The sequence below is a fragment of the Vulpes vulpes genome, chromosome 3, assembly GCF_048418805.1.
Source record: "Vulpes vulpes isolate BD-2025 chromosome 3, VulVul3, whole genome shotgun sequence".
Lineage (NCBI taxonomy): Eukaryota > Metazoa > Chordata > Mammalia > Carnivora > Canidae > Vulpes > Vulpes vulpes.
The window spans coordinates 41,870,425-41,890,323 of record NC_132782.1 but is presented as its reverse complement, the minus strand read 5'-3'; the positions used below and the strand labels follow the sequence as shown (position 1 = coordinate 41,890,323).

Here is a 19,899-nt window from a genome sequence, read left to right as displayed (position 1 = left end):
TAATTTAGCAGCCACTTTCATGCATAGGAAAACTTCTCATTATTTTACTTTCCTATACATGTTTAAAGCATAAACCAGAAGAGGAAAATAGATATGACCTTAAAGGTATTAAACAATGGCAAATATTAAATGTTAAAGCATTGAGTTAAAATTATGTTTTTTCCCTTTGCTCATTTGTTTCGTTTCTTAAATTCCACAAAGGAGTGAAATCATATGGTATTTCTCTTTCTCTGACTCATTTCACTTGGCATGATACTTTCTGACTCTATCCATGTCATCGCAAATGGCAAGATTTCACTCTCTTTATGGCTGAATAATATTCCACTGGATGTATATGCTATATATCTATATCTATATCTATATCTATATCTATCTTTCTATCTATCTATCATCTATCTATCTATCTATCTATCTATCTATCTATCTTCTTTATCCATTCATTGAGAAAGAGAGAGAGCAATCAAACCAAGAAGCAGACTCCTAACTACAGAGAACAAACTGATGATTACCAAAGGGGAGGTGGTGAGGGGATGAACGAAATAGCTGATGGGAATTAAGGAGTGCATTTGTTTGATGAGGACCAGGCAACATATAGAATAGTTGAATCACTATATTGACACTTGAAATTCATATAACACTGAATGCTAACTAACTAGAATTAAAAACAAAACAAAACAAACCATTAAGTTGAGATTAGTAAAATACTCAAAGCTCATTTCTGTCATGGTTATGGGAACTCTGTATCTTAAGTGGTCCCCAGAGAGGCACACACTATTCCCATTCTGTCTCTTGACCTTACTTCTGCACAGTCTGAATAATGCTGCTATGCCTGGGAGTTAGATGGCCCAGTTTTTTAGGAATACAGAGACTTTGATATCTAAGATAGAAATTTGGTATCAAAATATCTTAGACAAGATTGTTCTAATGTTATTTTTTTAAGATTTTATGTATTCATTCATGAGAGACACACAGAGAAGGGCAGAGACATAGGCAGAGGGAGAAGCAGGCTGTCTGCAGGGAGCTTGATGCAGGACTCAATTTCAGGACCCCAGGATCACGACCTGAGCCAAAGGCAGAGGCTCAACCACTCGGCCACCCAGGTGTCCCCATTCTAACATATTAATAATAATATTTTATGTAAGATTACTGATTTTGATTCATATAGACTTTATAAAACATAACCAGAAATATTAAATGAATACTTTCATTTATTAATAACTTTAATTATTCATTAATACAGACCTATATTAGTACAGATTGATACACATACAGTTAAAACAGAAAAAGAAATGTAGAGAATATTTGCAAGATGATGATATTTTGCCAATCTATTTTTCAGGAATCATCTTCCATTCTGAGGCTGTTCTTTTCAATCACAGTGAATCTAAATCTCTTCCCTTCATCTTTTGGGTGTCAGGATTTGTCACCCTTCCCATAAACAAAATTGATTCTGGGAAAAGAAAAAAAACAACTTGGAATTTCTGGTGAAAAAGTTGACAATAATTAGTCTTTCTGAATATTTTAACAAGTCATTTAGTCTTTCTTTCTGTAAAAGATAAATAGGCAACGTCTAACAGCAAAACCCTCTCCTTGGTCTAAAATACATAATTATATCATTATTAATCATTTTCTGGTAATTTATGAAGTAAATTAACACCAACAACAGCTTGTCACGGAAAATGCATTAGTCCTGTTTTTCATATAGGAAGGCAAAAATAAAGCAGCAGAGGGGTGTTCTTCTAAATATAGAGACTCAGGCAAACATAGCATAATGAAATGGTGATTAACATGGTGGAGTTTTAAATTTAAGGCATTAGCAGTCATCTTTTTATGCATGTAGCATAAGCCCTTAGGGTTAAGAGTGTAGCTTCTCAGATGTCCTCCTTCAGCTCTGAAGCAAAGCTTACTGAAAAAGACAATATTTTCTATTGCTAGTACTTTCAAATCCTCACTAAAGCGAAATTGTAATACAGCAGAAATGTAAACACCTGAATCCAGCCATTCTGTGTTTGTGAGTGAAAAGGAATTAGGAACTAGAGGACAAAACAGAAATAAAGGATGTGTCAAAATCCATTCACCTTTCTTTTCAACTAGGGTAAGAGAAGTGGCTTGAATGGGTTGATGCCAAGTATTGCCTTGACTTTTATGTTCCTTACAGATACATGAAATAAATGTGAATTTCAAAGTGATAAAATAAATTTTGTATAATTTTAAATCTAATGGAAATTATACTGAGATATATTTGAAAGAATTACTAGATATTATTATTAGATATTTCATTAACTCTTTACTGTTCAGTCCAAAGAGAGCCAGTAGCATGGAAATAGACATAATCTCTAGCGGTTTTTTTTTCTTTTGTGATTATAATCAATAATACTTCACCTCAAAAACCTCAAAATAATTCCAAGAAACAGAAAAATACTCCTGTTTTTTGGGTAGATGGGGACCCATAAACAACTTGCTCAGGATGTATATATTGTATTTTGTCACAATAGGAATCAGCAAGGACTGTTGACTCTTTAGAATTTTATGGCATTAAATTGCTTATTGGAATTATTTGGCAAATTTTTAAAGTGACTTTTAGGGAAACTAAGCTCATAATTGAAGACAACAGTTTAAAATTGTAAACACCCAGAAGTGTAGGACGTTACATAAAAGCCATTTGTCCCAGCCTTTTCAATCTGTTTCTTTCACCAAGGAGTACTCTGTTTTCAATGGAGTCCTTATGCAGTCATTAATCTACTCTCCACTAAAGTGGATGGATTAGTGCACTCTTCCTGGACATAACAGCAAAAGATGGAGAGGGAAGCTGAAGCAGAAATCATTATTGTTTCATTTTTCTCTATGTTCCCCCTTCTCAAAGAGGTGTCCTCTGTATTTAACCAACATATGTATATAGTATTCCAATCAGATAAAAGTAATTTTTACTTCCTAATATTAAAACACACTAGCATAACCAAAGCCAAGAGCCGAGAAGAAAGACTTCTCAATGGATACCCTGCTGTCTGCTTTTTCTTTCAAACTAAAACTAGAGTTTTAACACAATATATATATTTTTGTTGTTGTGTGTAGAGTACTGTCAGTTTCAGAATCATGATTCACTTTCTGAGAAATGGCACATTTCAGATAGCATCTGAAAGTCTCTAACACTGGCCTGCCCCCACGAAGAAAAAAATGTTCTTCATTTCCCTGGAAGTTCAGTTTAGTAAGAGCTTTGGGTGAATATACTGAATATAAAACTAACATGATAGAAAAATACAAAAAATGTTTGGATTTTGGCCAAGAGGACTATTTGACTGAAAAAAAATCTTAAGTCTAGATAAAAATGGATTATACTAAATGTAAAACTATTCATCCTCTTACTTAAGAAATCATGAAAATAATATATTTTATGTAAAGCATGAGCCACTTAGTTTACTATGCTACGCTAAGGCACCATTTCTGTCAATCTCAAGGATTTCCTCGATTCATTTGTGAGAGAAAAATAAATAAATCACTGGATGTGTATTGTCTTAAGATAATGGCCCATTCTACATTTTATATAGGAACAATTTACAGATAAATGAGTAGCCATTCATTTTAAACAATACTTAAAGGGAGCAACTCTAGTTTAGAAAGTCTCATTACAATAAAGACCGTGAGACAGTAGAAATTGTCATTAAAGTCTGATAGTTAAGCATTATCACAAATAAATAAATAAATGGATTATTTGGGGATGAGAATTTTCACTGCTGTTTAACTGATAGCAATTACATGGCCTTGGTCATCAACTTGGCAAATAGAGAGTCAAACATATTCTAAATGCTATTATTTCCTTGTGCATTGATGTCCAATGAAGTTTCATTTCTTTCTATTCTCCATACTCGATAATTACATACTAATTGTAAGAAATTAAGAGTTATCTAAAGGTTAAGGATGTATAGATCAAATGGCACACTCAGAATATCTTTTAACATTGACACGTCCATCGTTGGAATTGAAGTCCTGTTAATGCAATCTCAGCAAACCTAAAACTATCTCATTATTTTCAAGACATAACTTTCAGAAGGGTCATTCCGCATTGGTTTCTTGTTTCCTAAAAAGAGATGGATATCTCCCTCAGGGGGCCAATAATATCAGTATCATTGGCTAATCTAATAGATTCAGATCTAAAATTAACTAGGTCTCTTTACCATGTAAACCAACTTATACAGAGAAACTTCTCCATTCTACTTCCTTCCTTCGGTCATTCCTTCATTTATAGTTATTGTTTATTCATAACGAATGTTACATGCCAGGCATAGCTTTACAGGCTTCATATATTCTTTTATTTAACTCTAGGTGATGAGTACTAATATAATGTTTAAATAGGAGGTAGAGAAAATATGGCTTAGGAAGTATAATTGACTTGTCTCACAACCATTAGGTAACACAGCTAGGTCTTGAGCCCCATCTGACACCCAAGTCCACACTGCCAGTCTCTAGGGATACTATTACTGTGTGCAGAGCACATGGCCAAGTACGCCACATGTTGCCTTTGTGTCAAATGCTGTCCTATCTACTACTACCTCTACCTTTTGTAGCTAATTGCATCATCTTTCACGAACTGCCCAGACTGGAGACTCATATTTGACCTCTCCCTTCCGCTCAAAGCGTAAAGCTAGTCACTTATTCTTTTGGACTCTATCTCTGAAATCTTCACAACTGTTCAACTCTCAATTTCTACTCCTCTCGTGGCACCACAGAGAGTTGACTTCTGAGACTAACAGGCCCTATTTCCATTCTGCTACTTTCCAGCTGTATGAGCTTAGACAAATTATATAACCTCTCTCTGAGCTTCTATGTTGTTATTGGACAAATAGCTAACCTGTAGGGAATGGTGTTAGCTTTAGAGATAGGTATTTAAAATTGCTAACATATATAATAGCTGTGTTGGCAGCTATTACACATGGCCCGATTTTAGGCCCCTGTCACTTCTTAAAATGCAATGCCTGGTATAAAAGAGGCATTTGCCAAGTAGCCACTGAAAGAATAAATTGAAAAATCGAAATAGATTCAATAAATTGAACGAATAAATGATCTCAGATATTTAGATTACAAATAGCAGCTAGAACTCGGTCTGTTTGACTTAAGCAGTTTCCCCAGAGAATTCTAGAGAAGATACCTGTTGGGTTATTCTTCACAATAAACAGAAATGGATGGTTTGCTATAAATTGATTTTGAGCCAGACTCATGATTGCAGGGATGTGCATACCTATGAAATAGAGACAATAGTTATTTAGATGTTCACATTAAAGGATGAATAAAGAAAATATACCCAAAATACTTTTTGTAGACAAGAAAAGTCATTTTGTTTGAGGAGGTAACTTGTAGAAAAATAACCATTTTCAAAATACAGAGAAATCTGGAATAAATTTAAAAATCAAAGAGCAGAAGAACAAATATTGGATTATTCATGGAATACTTCTAACTTCACATTTATGCTCAATGAAGAAGAAAGCCAGATACTAGATTCAATTTAGTGAAAGCAGTTGAAAAATTTCTTCTTTTAAACAGTAATTTTCTGCTCACTTTTTATTTATATTATATGACTTATCCTTATAATGTTTCAACTATTAATTCTTAACCAGATTTGTTTGCACTTTATTTCTATTCTTCAGGCTTGTGGTAATTACATCTGAGTTCAGATTTATTTATTTTTTTAACTTTTCTGAAACTATTCTGTGGCCTCAGAGCTTTTAGGATTTGTGCTGTGAATGAATATAGGATTTTTTATGTGATTAGAAGAAGAGATTTTCTGCCTTAATAATTATTTACTATAATAATATATGTCATGTGGCTCCATTGTAGCATTTGTCAACATTTAAAGTGGGGTAAAAATTTAAATGATTTTTTTTCTTTTAAAATTAAATATTTCTGGGCAGCCCCAATGGAGCAGTGGTTTAGCACCACCTGCAGCCCAGGGCGTGATCCTGGAGACCCTGGATCGAGTCCCACATCAGGCCCTCTGTATGATGCCTGCTTCTCCCTCTGCCTGTGTCTCTGCCTCTCTCTCTCTCTCTCTGTCTCTATGAATAAATAAATAAAATCTTTAAAAAAAATTAAATATTTCTGTACTCAATTCAGATGTTTCCTTTACCAATAATGCAATGGTTTTGTACAATTATTTTCAGACTCATCAAAAAGTCATTTAAAAAATTGCAACAGAAGTGATCAGAACTGAAAAATAATGTTAGAGAAGGAAAAAAAGCTGTCTTCTACACTCTTTGTTTGTGACCGGGGTATGCAAATTAAACTGAAAAAGACAGATTAACAGAAGAAAAGGTTTATTTTATATCCCCAGAGGAACTTCACAGAAAAAAAGTAAATACCCTGCAAAATGTTAGGCTTGACAGTTGATCTGGTTTATCTATCTTTTTAACAAAGGGTGGTAAATTGTGGAGAATAACTCCAAAAAAAAAAAAAAAAAACAGGGTAGGGTGCTTCTGGGGCAATACATTATGGGGAGGTAAATATATAGGAAAAAATAATAGCAAGAGAGGGTTATTTCATAAGGTTTATTAAACAGACTCATTTCAGTGCCAACTATCATCTCTTGTGATAAAGGTTGTTCTCTGATTTGGGAGAGAGGAGGAAAGATACCTTTACAAAGGAAATTTATGCCCCGGTTTTAGGCAAATTGGGGGAGAGTAGAGAGAGCTCTTTTTTTCTGTGTTGTTTCTCCATTTTCTTCAGCTCTAAACAACCCTTCAGGCAAAGAGGTCTATTTTGGGGTGGCATATTCTGATCCCCTTCAGAATCAAGCATAATCTTGGTAGTGTAAAATGCATAGCAGTCTCCTACCTGCAAGATCAGGGCTACAATGCCCAAACTACAAGTGAATATAGACTTAGGTTTGAATTGATGAGAGAATGCAAAAAAAAGTATAGTCCGTGTCATTCCTATTCTCACTTGGGTGAATACTTGAGATTTTTTTTGTTCTTGAGCATCCTGAAAGTCAAAACACTCACACGGAAAACTATTCGGACATGTAATACACCAGTGTCACTGCTGATCCTTTAATGATTGTACACCCTCTTAGAGAACCCTAGACTTAAATTAGAGGCAGTGGGTGATAGAAAGAGCTCTGAACTTGAAGTCCGAGAACCTGATTAGGGTTCAAACTCAGCTGTCAATTAATAGTATGACCGTAGGCAAACCATTTCATGTTGTGAGCCTCTTTCTTCACCGATGTAATGAGAGGATCAAAGAATGATCTATAAGGACTCTTAGATAAAAGCAGCTGGAAAATTTGTCTACATAGGCCAACAACTTCATCCAAAGCAATCTTTTTATTTCTCTAAGACTGAAATAGCCCATGCCCTCCAATCTCAGTTCCTTGAACACAGTGTTGCCAAGGCCTTCAGGAGATGATAGAATGGTAGCAGGAGTCCAGTGTGACCCACCTACATGTCAAAATCCATTGGCGCTACATAGTATTATAAATTAACCAAGAAATTAATAACATGGGTACAAATTTATAGAAATTTATAAATATGACAACTTAAAGGATATCTTTTACATATTGGCTAAACTCACAATAGTCTAAAGAATTAAAATGGACTTATGAGACATCCATTAAAGTTGTTTTTGCATTTCTAATTAAATTTTCTCCAATTATTTTTTGAGGATTACTTGTATGCAGCATAGATACCATTCAAAATGCCATTTATTCAGGGAAATCTATCATGAAGGAGTGGTTCTCAAATTGTAATGTGTTCACAAATCATCCAGAAACCTCAGAAAACAGAGATTCTGATTAAGTAGGTCTAGAGTTGGCCCTGATAGTCTGTATTTCTAACAAGTTCCCAAGCAATGCTGATCCTTCTCTTCCATGCACAGTACTTGCAATAGCAAGGACAGGCACTGATTCTAAACTTTGGATGTACATTAAATTCACTTAGGAAAATGTAAGAAAATGCTAGAGTCTGGATTTCACCTCCAGAGATACTAATCTAATTAATTTACTAATTTAGTTTTGGGGGATAGACTGGACATAGGATTTTAAAAAGCTTTCCAGTTGATTCAAACAGGCAGCTAACTTTAAGAGCCACTGATGTATAGGTAATGACAAATAAAAATATTAGAAAAGTAGGGACCTACTCGGTGTAATAGAAGAAGGAAATTAATTAATTGCTTAAAAGTAAGCATTCCTGAACAATAATGATTTCATGTTTGAGGATTAAGTTTCCCTCACAGGTCCTATCTCCTAATTGGCAGGTTAAATTCAATTTACAAATAAGCAAATATCATTATATGGGCCTCAACTCCTAATCAAATCCCCACCCTGGTCTTTTTTTTTATTATGCAGCAGCTGCAGAGACACAAACATAGCTTATACAACCAATTTCTCTTTTCTCCCTACAGTTTGCTGGACGGCAGGAGAGAAAAAGGAGATCAGAGTCCTGCAGAAATGCCAATGCCTTAATTCTGCACATTTCCCCTTAGTCATTCTTCTGGGTCGATCATGAAACCATTTGTCCTACCAGTTGCTGTTGCAGCTTCACTGCCATCTTCATTTATTTCAAAAAAAATGTGTTGCATGACCTGGGAAACAAACACTTCAGCTGAATCTGTCGGAAAATAGGAAAGTGTATTTAAGGATTAGAACTCAGACCCATCACTTATTGCATCCCATATTATATCACATTATCAAAAGAATAAAGAACAGAAAAAAAAAAAAAACAACAAATTCTTCCCAAGTTAGTTAATTTGCTAGAGGTGGAAGGTAGTTTAGCTCTTGCAGAAATGATACAGAGACCCATAGAGAGAGATCAAGTTTAGCCCGGATACAAAGGCAAAGATAGAAGGGGATAAGCCTCAAATCAGGTATCCCACTAAGTGAAATATCTGTATGGACAGAAGGTTTTGCCCCCCTTAGCTACAGTTCACAGACAAGATGAAAAAGGCTTTACAGATTTGAATTAATCCCACCTATGTATTCAACCTCAAAGCCAACTTGCCTTTCGAATTCTGTATTCAGTTTTGATCTGACTTTAAAACAAAATTTACTTTCTTTCAAGACTGGTGAGGCTATGAAAGTCTAAAGAGCTTTTTTGTCATCTGTTACAAAATCACTTCAGAGCCATGCTTTAAAACCTGTCAAATTTCTCAGTGGAAGATAGTGTCTTACAACATTCTGTTCCGGTGTGGATACAAGCTGAGAGAACATGCCCCTCTTCTCCCCTTGGTGGAACTGATGTGTGTGTGAAGCGTTTCTGATCCTGTGACCCGCAGGGATAGTCTTCTTGAGAAGGGGGAAGTGAAGCCATGAGTTCAGAAGCCATCAGCCATTCCCGCTGTGTCAGGACCACTTAGATCTGACAGTGTTCCTCAAAGAGACAACGGAAGCATGGTCTTGGGTTCAGTGGTGGCCAGAAAGTAGAGGAAGGACGATGGGCCTTGAAACTTGAAGAGGAAGGAGAAAAAGGAGCTTTGTTTCTCTTGGGAGAGAAGCCTGATGTGATCAGACGGCTCCACCAAAACCACCAGATTTACAAGGATCCGGGTAGCAATACCTTATAGCAAAGGGGACCCAGGTCTGGCAGCTGACCGACCAGTAAAGCCCATCAGGCAAGATAAAGAGATGTCATAGAAGAGACTTTTGCACAAAAAATGGCTTCCTAAAAATAAATTCCAAATTGCTTGTCATCACTCTATCTGGGTCCCTGAATACCTCTTATCTGCATCTGTTACCCTCCTCTCCTCATCTAGTAGCTCCAGCTCATCATCAAGCACCAAGGCCGTAGCCCTAACTCTCCTTCTACTTAAAACCCCCTTCCCCAGAACCTTCCCTGACTGGCTCTGTCGTTCTTTAGGTCCCAACAAAAATGTTACTTCCCACCCTAATTCTGCCTTCATCTGACCTAATCGCCATTTATTCCATGATGCTATTTTAGTTAATTTACAGCATCCATCACCTCAGCATTTCATTAACTAATTGCTTATTAATTATTCATCAGCAGATGTATTCTTCACTAGAAGCAGAACTTCGTCCATTTTATGCATCCCTACAGAACTGCCTGGCATGTGGTTGGCTTACAATAAATATTATCAAACAAAAAAACCATGGGTATGAGTTTGTCCAATGATAGAAACATATAAGATGGAGAAGAGGGGACATACACATCTTGAAATATAAGAGAATGATCTGGTACAAGATCAGGCAAGTAAGCACGCTCTTTCCTGAGGGCTGCCTAGAGTAAATCAGGATTCACATATGGAATCCAGAGAAGATGACCTAGAGAGCCATATCAAGCCATGAGTGAAGAACAAAAAGCACGTTGGGGTGCAGCGGAGAATTTCACCCAGTTTAGCACTGGTACCAGGTCAAGTGACTCCATGGCCCTCAGATTAAGTCTCTGGTCTCATGTATCCTGTCTTACCACAAATAAAGCCTTATTTTGGGAAAAGAATGGGACCTGACAGAGAATAGATGAGAACAAGGAAACTAGACTCCATAAAGTCACTGATTTCTTCACGTTTGTAATAATTTTCCTCCTTTTCTATGAAAATTCCAAGAATGTCTCTGCCAACTTAAGAGCACAAGAAGCCTTCTACAGCTTTGCTAGAAGATGTCCAAGTAAATAGTAATGTGCCACTTGGCTTTTTGGTGTTTTTGTTTTTGTTTTTGTTTTTTACCATTTACTTAGTATCTATTATGTGCCAGATGTTGAACAAAGTGGTTTACATACATTCTTTCATTTATTTTCACCATTATGATGTATTATCTCATTTTACAAATTAGAAAGTTGAGGCTCAGGCAGCTTAAAGGTTTTACTAAAGGTAACACAAGAAGTAATAGCACTGCGAAGTCAAATATTCATCTCCAAGTTTCCGAAAGTGACTTCCGGAAAACATTTCATTCAAAGCTTGTGAATTAGGTAAGTGTAAGATGGTAGGTCTGGTGTAAATATCCCACAGCACTAGTGTCAGACTGGCTCACGGTAGCTTTAGTGAATGTTTACTGCAGAAGTGAGAAGTGGGGAGAGCAGGGAACTTACTGTTCTCCTAATGACCAGATATAGCGCCAGTGATGGCTCTGGCTATTTTATTTCCGGCAGTAAATTAGAACCAAAGTAGTGAAAACAACTCAAATCGGCAACTCTCCCAGGAGGGAAAGAGCAGAAAAGGTTGGATGTTTGTTTTTCTCTGTTTAAAGTTATTCTCTTGCACAAATCCTTTTAGAAAGCATTTTGGAGGTATTTTCATGATAAATCTGCCTATAAGAGGAGATTTTATAGAAGTCACAAATTGTTGGGAATTCGTACATTGAGTGGCTGTTGGAAATGTCTGATGTACAGCAAGTGAGCTTCTGAAGGCCAGAAAGAAGGCTAAGGGGAAGAGGTGCTTGAAAAACGGTTGGGTCTAGTTGAGGTTGGTGAGGTGGCTGTGTCCAGGGCACATGTAGATAGCCTGTCGTGGCAGTATCTAACGTTGACGGCCTCATTCCTGATTGCTGATGACATTGTCAGAGAAGTCAGATCTGTCAGTGTGAGAACAAGTAGCTAAATTATGTGTGAAGCTAATAATGAACATCTGTCACCAGGGTACCCCACCCACCTCCTCCACCAGGAAAGCTCATTCATTCTATTCATTTACGCACGTAATTGATGAGTGAATGAATTAATGAATACTTCTCCAAAGCTCAGATATTTACATAGGAATACACAATATTTCCATGTTATGATACAAAACCCCATCAGACAGACAGGCTTGTCTCTTTTTTTTTTTTTTTTTGGTCTTTTAATAAAACAGAGAACTGAATTTAAAAGAGAGTAAAAAAAAAACTTGGGGTGAATCGGTGAATTGGCCCTCTTTGTCTTTAGTTAGATAGTTTTATTATTTTATTATTCTTTATCTTTAGTTAGATATTTTTGAACCACTGGTACTGCCAAGACAAGAAAAAAAAATAAAATAAAAGATTGTCTAGGGCTTTGTTGTGTGAGTGAGCGTCTTAGCCATGTGCCGTTTCCCAGGTGTGAGTTAGCATAAAAGCTCCATCTCCTCAGATGTGTTGTTAGTCTCAAGCTAAATCTGCAAGCTGTGGCATTACAATTTCTACATTGTGTTCGTCATCCAGCAGCTTGTGGATGCCTATTTCATGGGCTCCAATATTACCAAATTAACATTTGCAAATTGGTTTATAAGAGTTTTATTAGCTCCGTGTAGAGGAGCGTCTCAAAGTCGTAATTCCCATTATTCAGATAAGGAAATCCAAACAGGGCTGAAATAAAAGCCCATATAATACTTTACCTACATAGTTTTATTACAAGCATGGTTAGAAGGCTTATCTAACATTCTGAAATGCTTTCTGACTTTCATCAAGGAAAATGACTTAAATGCAAAATAAAGTGCTTGTTTACAGACAGCGCAACATGACTGTGACATTTAGTCACTGTGTGTGTATGTATTTTCTGGGGCCAAATGCTCTTTCAGATCAGTCCGTTAACAGTTACTAAGAAAGCATATTAACATAATAATATAAGAATTATTTATCACACTACCTGTTATTCCAGAAAGGTCACAGCCACCACTAAATATCTCGGTCATATTCAAAGAATACAAAGCTTCTTTGAAGTCTAATTTTTGTTCTACTTTAAATCTGTTAAAAAAAATGAAGAGGAAAAGTCTTGAAAAACTGTATAACATATGCTACCAAAATGTTTTCCACAAAATGGATGACTTGGAAGAGATTATAATGTGAAATCTTTTGTTTTCATTAGACCAATTACATTTCCCCCGGCTCCACTGAGCAGTTTCTGAAGTTGCTAATAACTGGCTTCCCAGATAAATGGTTGGTGGGAAGGGGGAAGAAAATACTACATTTTTTGAAGTTATAATTATCTAACAAAACAGGGTGAGAGTTCTAAGTTTTCAATTGCTTGGCTCCTTCCCTAGAAAAGTAAAGTTTCCTTCCAGCAACTGTATGCACTCTGTTTTTCACACCATCAAAAATGGTCCCTGGCATACTTCCAAAATACTATGGAAGGAGAAGAGGAGCCACCACCCTTGGATTGTTGGCTACTGAAGCACAGAGAGACATTAGTAATCTATTATCCTTCCCATCCATTGTCACAAGTGATGTGACTTCCTTCAATTTATGGACACACCTAATATCTTCCCAAAAGGTTCTGTAAAAGGGGTAAGATATAGAAAGGGAACTAAATGTCTTTAAATAAAATAAAAGATAGGGCAGCCCGGGTGGCTCAGTGGCTCCTTCAGCCCAGGGCCTGATCCTGGAGACCCGGGATCGAGTCCTGTGTCGGGCTCCCTGCATGGAGCCTGCTTCTCCCTCTGCCTGTGTCTCTGCCTCTCTCTCTCTCTCTCTCTCTGTGTCTCTCATGAATAAATAAATAAAATCTTAAAAAAAAAATAGAGTCATTACCAAAAATGAACTCTATTTAAAAAAATATATTAAAAATTATAGGAGGGGGAAAAATTGCTGGCCACTACTTCCTATGCAGGGCCCTAAGTTAGCACTGTAGGTTCCACTGAAATCATCAAACCTCAATTTGCCTGACGTGAAGACTTAAACCAAAGAATCTCAGAGTCTCACAGGCTGATCTATGATTCCAAGTTAACAGAACACTGACTCTCACTTTACCATTTCACTAAAAAAGAAGAAAAAAAGAAAAGCTAATACTTCCTGAGTCTATAGAAGCCAGAAACATCGATGTGCATTTTAAAACCAGGTTGGACCTTTATGAAAGAAAAGAGCAAGGAATTCTGTATATTTCTTCCATCAGTGAAATTCCAGGACAAGTCCTGCCTAAGGAGCTCGGCCTGAACTGATGAGCCTTTGCCCCTGTGCTCTCCAGTTTGGATACAGGCAAGGCTGGTCGAGAACAGGATCCTTGCTTAGCTAATGGGCAGACCCATACCCAGGGCTGGAAATCAGCTTGAGCAATCAGTCCAATTAGATTACTGTTTTAGTTGCCAAATACTGAACAAGTTTTTTAATTATAATTCTTCAGAAAAATGAACATGCTATGGCAGAAATGTACAGGGCCTGAATTATATCTTGGTAAAATATTATGTTCTTTTGGAAAATATTAACTTATGCAGAGCCCCAAGGGTGGCCACAACATGGGCATTAAAATCTACTGATAATGAAAATAGCTTGTTTTATGCCACTGTTTTCAACTTCTTTCTTTCCACTTCCAGCTAAGAAAGATAATATGCAGCCTGATGGTTTTGAAATCTTTTCATTTTTTTTCCTGTTTTTATAACCACACTCCTTTTAACAACTAAATGGAGTGTAGGCATCTAAAAGGTGGAAAATAAATGTTCTAGTTCACCTAAAAACTGACTATTTTTAGCATAATAGTTTTAGGATAATGGCAAGAATCCTGCAAGACTTATTACAACTTTTAATAATGCCTAATTATTGGTGGAGAGTCATTTAAGCTACAGTCCTGCTCATAATATAGTCCAATGAAACCTACAGCAATAGAAACTTATTCAACCATTTAATAAAAGTATAATCTACAGCCAATTACTAATTATCCGTAATTACTGGAGTCATGAATAGCCAGGTGTGAAGCAGCACTTCCATGTGTTAGACACTTAATAGAGATTACAGTTTCTAATCTTCACAAAAACCTGAGGAAGTTAGCATTATTCCCATTAATTAAGAAGGTGGAGGATTGAAGAGGTTGATTTCCAGTCTCAAGTTTAAGATAAACCACAAAGCTGGTATTCAAACTCAGGTCCATTCCAAGTCAATGTGCTAACCCACATTGCCTTCTAATCAAAATATAATTTGAAATCATAATCTCAATAAATATATATATAGTGTTAATTATGTGCCTCTTGCAAATTATGTGAGTCTTAATGTTTATTTTAGATGTGGTTCATTTCCTCCTTTTCTTGACCCTAATCTAAAATTGTCAAAAGAATACATCTAAAGATAAAAGAATAAGCAGCAAAAAGACTGAATAGACAATTAACAATTAAGTGATCATAAAATGAGTGTTTTCGCATATGTAAACATTAACTTTTGTCAAATTACTGCCATACAGAACCACTGGGCTTAAAGGGGCTCAGCACAGACAACAGGTGCAGAAAATGAAGAAAGCAATTCAGAATTTCCATTTTTTTCAAAGATTTTATTTATTTATTCATGAGAGACACACACACACACAGAGAGGCAGAGACACAGGCAGAGGGAGAAGCAGGCTCCACGCAGGGAGCCAAACGTGGGACTCGATCCCAGGTCTCCAGAATCACGCCCTGGGCCAAAGGCAGCACTAAACCACTGAGCCACCCAGGCTGCCCTAGAATTTCCATTTTAATATGAATCCACTCCTGGTCTGCAGGCCCTATTGTGGATTGGTGGTGTCCCTTCCTTCCCCCTTATACTAAAGACTCTTGTTTATCGACAAAAAGTCTTGGATGGGTCTCCTTGGGGTCCCTATCCTTAATACTTAGAATCCCGGTTTTGATACAGTGGGCTTGAGTCATCCTTGAAATGTTCAGGTTTAGAGCCAACCAAACCAAATCTTAGGTCTGCCCATGAGGATAAAAATGTGACACAATCCTTGACAGTGGCGGACCTAGACTATTATATGAGTACATGGTAGTTTTTGTCACTTTCTGACCAATCACCTAGACTGTGTGTGTGTGTGTGTGTGTGTGTGTGTATCTATGTAGGAAAAACTCTGTTAGCCTCACGGGGTGAACTAAAAATGCTTTCTGTCACATACAAAACATATCTGGACACTGTTTAATGTAAACTCGATTCCAATTTGGATCAGTATCCAATAGGTTAAAGCACGCGAACATTTTGTAATCCCTCCAGCAGCTGGTCATGGCATTTCTATTCTCATAATCAGCTTCATTTACCACTTACTCTCACCCATAACAGTAACATTCACCTGTTTAGAGATCCAAGCGTGGCCAAACCTGGGACTGATGTCTAACCCAGTAAGAACATATTTCATGTCCTACAGAAGGTGAGTCTCTTTTCCAAAGACTCCATAATCCACATGTCTTGCTGCTCAAAGTGTCATTGACATTTGCTCTGTTCTGCGCTCCCCCTCGTGCCTGCTACATTACACCTGTTTTCTGACTCTTGCAATGTTGGCTCTGCCATATGTTCGCTGTGTAACCACAGGCAAGATAGCTACCTGTCTGTATCTCAACTGTAATGTGTATATAGAAACTGATCCCTATCAAATTTATCTTGAGGATTAACTGAGGTATGGTAAAGAGGTGCATCTAGGACAGCGTTGGCTGTTGGCACTATATTAGATGTTCAGCATGTGTTAAAACTGAGTGAAATAATAATAATATTAAGAATAAGAGATAATATCGAATACTAAAGTGTTATCAACACGACTTCATATAACTCTCACAATAACTCTGAGGCATTTATTATCATTGTCCCATTTGACAATGAAAGAAAAATCTTAGGTAAGCTAATTAAAGTCACATAGTAAAAAGGTGGCAAAGCTCTCTGTCTTCAGTATTATGTTCTATTTTCCATGATCTTGTTTCAACACTTGTTAAAGATACTATGAGATGCCACATCAGTCAATATTTTTTTTAAATGGTACCTCTCAGAAAGACTATGGCTATTGTTTAGTTATTACTATACTTTTTAATAGAACTGTAGTATTTGACAGCTTAAAGTCCAAGACCACCAAAAATCCATTGACCACTATGAAGCCTCTCCCAAGGAAAATATATGTAAGACCTTCTATGCATTAACTCACTAATAGTTTCAAGGGCTTCAAGGACTCTCTGAAGTCTACCACAGAACTCTCTAGAAGTCTAGGGTGCACATCTAAGGACTGCTACAAAAGAATAAGAAATCACTGTCTTCTCAGTTTCTTAGTATGTCAAATTTAGAAACTCCAATCTATTTCTTGATAACCCATATCTCATTAGTCAATACTCCAATAATCTTTCTATTTCACCAGTTCCTTACTATCCCCAGTGAGTCTGTCCCCTTTAAACACTACCTACTTTGTGCCAAATTATTGCAGTGGTTTCTTAACTGATCTTTTGGGCTTCTGCCTTTCTCTCTTTAACACATCTCGAACACCACAACTCTTCAGATTAGAGCAACAATTGTTCAGTGAACAACTGCTATTTTTCAGATGCATCCTTTGTGCTGGTGTCACAGAAATGAAATATGCATAGCTCTAACCTCAAGAAGTTTTTTGTCCATTGAGGAAGATGAAATAATAATATAACTGCTAGGCAGAAATAAACACAAGGTACAAGGAAAAGTTTCCTCAGTAGGGAAAAGGGAAGATGTTGTGTTATCTTGGATGGAAAGATCAGAAAAGCTTTCTAAAACCTAAACTTGGTTTTAAGGACTAAGAGAAGTTATCCAGAAGCGTGAAGATAGTGGTTGGAAGGGGGAAAAGATTCTGATAAGTTATCGAGCATGAACAAAGGCATTGTAACTACCAAACATATCTCTCTAAAACACAGCCTTAATCACTCCATGATCCTACTTGGAAGTTTTCAACAATTCCCCTTTCTGTATGGGACTTAACCCTCTTGATTCTTTCAAAGCCCAGTTCAGGTTCTTCCTCTTCCATAAATCCTTTGTTTACAATCCAGTTTCTGGTACTCCCTGTCTCTTGTCTTTTTTCATGAATCTTCTATTACTTACTAATTGTAACTTTCTTTTAATATTTACTGTCTACTGCTGTATATTGTTAGTAAATTTCTTGTGCAAATCTTACACCACTCCATCTAAGTGGTAACCGTCTTATCAGTAGGCAGCATGTCTATCACTTTGCATCTGTTTCAGTTCCTTGTCCATAGCAGGACCCCAGTCAATCTGTGCTTTTGAACAGGAGATAAAATTTCTAGGAAGTAGCAAACCAATAAGAGCATAAAGCTGTAAGACAGTAGACATAAGACCTAATTCTTTCTCCCAACACTTAGTTAAATGGTGATCAATTCACTTTTTGAATGACACAGTTCCCTTCTTTTTAAATGCAAGATGTCCAAGTCAGACTGTAGAACCATAATATTTAGTATTAAAATACTTTTTAAATGGGGACGCCTGAGTGGCGCAGCAGTTGAGCGCCTTTGGCTCAGGGCGTGATCCAGGGTCTGGGGATCGAGTCCCACATTGGGCTCCCTGCAAGGAGTCTGCTTCTCCCTCTGCCTATGTCTCTGTTTCTCTCTCTGTGTCTCTCATGAATAAATAAATAAAAATCTTATAAATTAAAAAAATAAATAAATAAATACTTTAAATGCTTTATAAAGTGCTATGTGAATGAAAGTTACTTCGTTTGCCTTATTTGTATGTATTAAATAATTACTTTTGCCCTTACACATAATCATAAAAACATATTCTCAGAGAGTTTCTCCTATAGTGAAGATATGATATATAGAAAGTGTGTGTCAGACTCTTCAACATGAAGAACTTTGACTACTAAGATGTTTGTAAGATTTCATATCACATTTAGACAAAGTAACATGATTATTTTAGCTGCTATCTAACACAAGTAATGTCCAAAATTAGATAGCTGGTATGTTATAAATAATAAACACTAGAAAGCACTCTAGTATTTTTAGATTATACTCTATCTTATTGGTCTTGATTCTAAATTAGTCCTACATCAAAGGGAAAGGAAAAATGTTTCTTAAATAGTAACAACTATAATCTAAATAGTCACTCACATGTTCCTTCCTAGTGTTACTAATACGGAAGCATTCTTATGATTAATTTTTCTCTCTTTGGCATGAATTAAAGTTTGCTACCAAAGAGGCTTTTATTTTGTTGTACATTAACAGAATTTAGCATAGTTGAGGTTACAGATTGAATGGGGCCCCCTGCCCCAAATTCATTTATCAAAGCCCTATCTCTCAGTACCTCATAATGAGACTTATTTGGAAATAGGGTCATTGAAGATGTGATTAGTTAGGTCAAGGTCATAATGGAATAGAGGATGACCTTAATCCAATATGATTGGTGTCCTCATAAGAAAGGAGAACACCATGTGAATATGGATGGCCACATGGCAACAAAGGCAAAGACTAGAGTGGTGCATCTACAAGCAGAAGAAGACAAAAGATGGTAGATCACCACCAGAAGCTGAGCAGAGGCAAGGAAGGATTCCACACAGTCTCAGAGAGAATGTTCCTGCTGACATCTTGATTCTGGACTCCTAGCCTCTAGAACTGTATTTTGAGAGAATGGATTTCTCTTGTTTTAAATCCTAGGAAACTAACCCAGCTGATTAAACTGTTCAATCTTACCAAAATCTTTAGTTATCAATTTGAAAGCATAATGCATTCATTCAATATAAAAGAACCACAGAATTGAGTAATAAAACCTAAAATTGTCAGTCCACTCTAAAGTATTTACACCACCTATGTAGTTTTCCCTCTCTGTACTGAATGAGGATTTTAAATGGGCATTTTCTGTTGTAAGGAAATTATTCATTATGGAGAAATGTACGTCAGAACCTTCAATCCATGGTCTTACTGCTCGGGAAATGTAATTCAATAAATGTGTCCTGATGGACTAAAATTGTTTGTGAACTTAAAACATAAGCAAATCCTTCCTTTGATAAATTGGAAGATTTATCCTTTTGTGAAAAGTGAATGAATACATTTTAAATATAACGTTGTGTTAATGTGATTAAATAATTGATAAAAAAGATTTCAGTCTTGTGAATTTAAAAATCTCATTTTTATTTCCCTAAAGAGGTTTCCAAGAAAATGGTTGATGGCCCGTCTTTCATTATGCTATGTGTATGCAAAAGTTTCATCAGGATCTTCACAAGGAGTGAATTAAACTGTGATTGGAAAGTTGAATTCTGATTTTTTGAGTTATTTAAAGTTAGATAAAAGTAAATAACATGGAATTGTCTTCTTAGAAAATATTTATATAATTTAATCCAACAG

The 19,899-nt window shown here is 36.4% G+C and overlaps 1 protein-coding gene across 5 annotated transcripts in view; it reads right to left on the bottom strand.

Moving 5' to 3' along the window:
• Nucleotides 1-1,190: 1,190 nt before the first annotated feature.
• Nucleotides 1,191-19,899, bottom strand: part of SERPINI2 (serpin family I member 2) — a 38,484-nt gene continuing 19,775 nt past the window's right edge. For 3 of the 5 annotated variants that reach the window (XM_026007708.2, XM_026007707.2, XM_026007709.2), the window contains exons 6-9: nt 12,525-12,622; nt 8,505-8,591; nt 5,144-5,233; nt 1,191-1,450 (exon numbers count right to left, since the gene is read on the bottom strand). In XM_026007708.2, coding sequence (XP_025863493.1) covers nt 1,374-1,450; nt 5,144-5,233; nt 8,505-8,591; nt 12,525-12,622 — 352 coding nt within the window. In that variant the 3' untranslated portion in view covers nt 1,191-1,373. Of the gene's footprint in view, nt 1,451-5,143; nt 5,234-8,502; nt 8,592-9,265; nt 9,427-11,288; nt 11,504-12,524; nt 12,623-19,899 lie in introns of those variants that run through there. The other 2 variants (XR_012000389.1, XM_072752304.1) reach the window with 2 other exon arrangements.